Genomic DNA, 2,560 nt, shown 5'->3' on the forward strand with positions numbered 1-2,560 from the left:
AAAAATAAAAATATCTTAATTACAAAATTAAAAAACTAAAATCATATAAATTTCAGAAAATAAAGAAACCAACTATTAGCCTAAATTTTTTATCCATTTAAGAGAGACTCGCAGCATGTGACATGACGTGGAACAACGCAACCTGCAGCAGTGCAGGCACTGCGTAAGTTCGGTGTTAATTATCCTTAATAAATGCAAAGGATAACGTGGATGTGGATAATGTTTTCGTTTTTAGTAACTTTTTCTTTTTCCATGAAATGAAAATGGATAAAGTTTACAAGCATCATTATTTTTTGTCAATTCTTTACCTTTTACAATGACACGGTCACACGGATAGCAACGCCAACCCAGAAAAGACCCCACCAACCACATTTCTATTAAGTTTGGAAGCATTCACAAGAAAATAACACTTTTTTTGTCTGTTGAATCTTGCGCTTTTAGCTTTTATCCATTGAATAGCAAGAGACCCCTTTTGTTCCCTTTTGTTTTTTAGTCCTTTAAACATTCTTGGCTTCTTTGCAGAGCTGGAATTTTCACTCTTCAACCCACATTGTTTTGATCCCAAATCAGAAAAAAAAAAAAAAAATTGGGTTTGATATGATCCGTAAGCTGAAAGGCTGAAACTAGTATCATTGGAGACACCCTTTTTCATCTCATAATTTGAGGTTGATCAACGAGATCGTTTCGTTCAGAGTTCAGACTAATCATGGCGTGTTCCTTGAACAGTGTTTTCTGTGTTCCTGACTTGAATGAGAGCATGTTTGGTTCCAGAACCAAAGGGGCTTTAGTGCCTTGTCCTTCAAAAACTGGCAAAGTTAAATCATGGGGTTGTTCTGTTTTGAGTAATGCTTTCATGGGAAAATCCATTTCTCTTGATGAAAAGGGTTCAGGATGTTGCAACTCAAAATCCTCCAGTAATATCCCTGTTCATGTATGTTGAAGCTTTGCTTTCTGGGTATTTCACCAAAATCTATTGTTTTTTCTCTCTCTCTCTTAATCTTGAACCTCTATCTTTTTGTTTCAGGCACAAGCAACAATTTGTGTTAGCAAGGCTTTGAAGTGGTGGAAGAAGACCCTAAAGCCTAATATGATTGAGATCCATTCAGCACAAGAACTGGTCCATTCTTTGGTCAACGCTGGCGATTCATTGCTTGTGGTTGATTTCTATTCACCTGGTTGTGGAGGCTGCAAAGCCCTTCATCCTAAGGTATGTTTGTTTTTGTTGTTTGGTGTTGGAAAAGTCATATTCTTAAAATTTTCTATTACTAACAAAATTCTTCATTTTTTTTTTCTAGTTTTTTCGTTTTTTGTTACAATATTTGACTTGGTTTCATCATGCGTGACTAGATCTGTCAAATAGCTGAATTGTACCCAAATGCAACCTTTCTGAAAGTCAATTACGAGGAACTGAAAACAATGTGTCACGGTTTACGAATTCACGTGTTACCCTTCTTCAGGTTCTATAGAGGTTCGGAGGGTCGAGTTTGTAGCTTCAGCTGTACCAATGCCACTGTAAGAATTTGATTGATACAGTTCTCATTTTTTTTGTCTTTTTTTCAAAATTTAATTTTATGTATATGAATATGTTGTTTCACAGATCAAGAAATTTAAGGACGCTTTGGCAAAGCATGGGAGTGAACGGTGTAGTTTTGGTCCAACAAAAGGTTTGGAAGAATCCGAGTTAAAAATTTTGGCTTCTATTGGTGAAATTAATTCTTCTCCGTTACTATGTCCTAAGCTAGGGAAATTGGAAGATTTGGTTATGGAGAGCCATGATTTTTCTGGGGTTTGGAGCATGGAAAGTAATAGCAGGGGAATTATGCTGGATGCTATATATTGATTTATTTTCAAACTAGCTAGTAGGGCATTTATTTTGCCATCTTACAGAATGAAGATTATAATGGAGTAAAGCACTTCCATATCATTTGTTTTCCTAAAATATTTACTGTTTTTTATTTTTTCTGTAAATTATTATTTTATTATTTTTTTTGGAGGGGCTTGTAACATTATTTTGGTTGGATTTGAGCCCTACAATTTAGCAAGTGCTGCTGGGATACTATCTTCTGTATCTGAACCCTCTCAGATTATTTTTAATAGTTCTCTAAATCATCTTAAAAGTGGTATGGCTCATTGAATCTTTACGATCGATTGTTAGGCAGAGTTTCTTATTCAAAATAATTTCATTCTGAGGGAGAAAAGAAGATTTACTATATTCACATTAAATGAGAAGGCTACCTCTTCTATTATTTGAGAGGCATGATTTATGTTCAGTTCTATAAAATGATGATCTAGTTTTGAAACTGAAGATGCTTCCTGAATTAAGTAATCTGCATGTACATATGAATTTGGCGTTATTCATTTAGGTTTGTACTTTGTAATTTGTCAGGAAATTACTCAAATCAGTACATTCATTTAGTTTCATTCACTTAATACAAGCTTACTATCGTCTGTAGTATATATAAATTGCAGACAATTTCACCGCTTAAAATAGAAATGAAATAATGAAGAAAACTTATGACGAAAAATAGGAAACAAAGATAAAAATAATAATGTATTATAT

The 2,560-nt window shown here is 33.9% G+C and overlaps 1 protein-coding gene across 1 annotated transcript; it reads left to right on the forward strand.

Annotated features, from left to right (window-relative positions):
- Nucleotides 1-223: 223 nt before the first annotated feature.
- On the forward strand, nucleotides 224-2,117 carry LOC100801871 (thioredoxin-like 1-2, chloroplastic). The gene is made up of 4 exons (XM_003522966.5): nucleotides 224-931; nucleotides 1,025-1,207; nucleotides 1,348-1,512; nucleotides 1,598-2,117. Exons 1-4 carry the CDS (start codon nucleotides 707-709, stop codon nucleotides 1,838-1,840), a joined length of 816 nt encoding a protein of 271 aa, XP_003523014.1. The 5' UTR covers nucleotides 224-706; the 3' UTR covers nucleotides 1,841-2,117.
- Nucleotides 2,118-2,560: the final 443 nt, after the last annotated feature.

This window comes from Glycine max, chromosome 4 (assembly GCF_000004515.6).
Source record: "Glycine max cultivar Williams 82 chromosome 4, Glycine_max_v4.0, whole genome shotgun sequence".
NCBI classification, from domain to species: domain Eukaryota; kingdom Viridiplantae; phylum Streptophyta; class Magnoliopsida; order Fabales; family Fabaceae; genus Glycine; species Glycine max.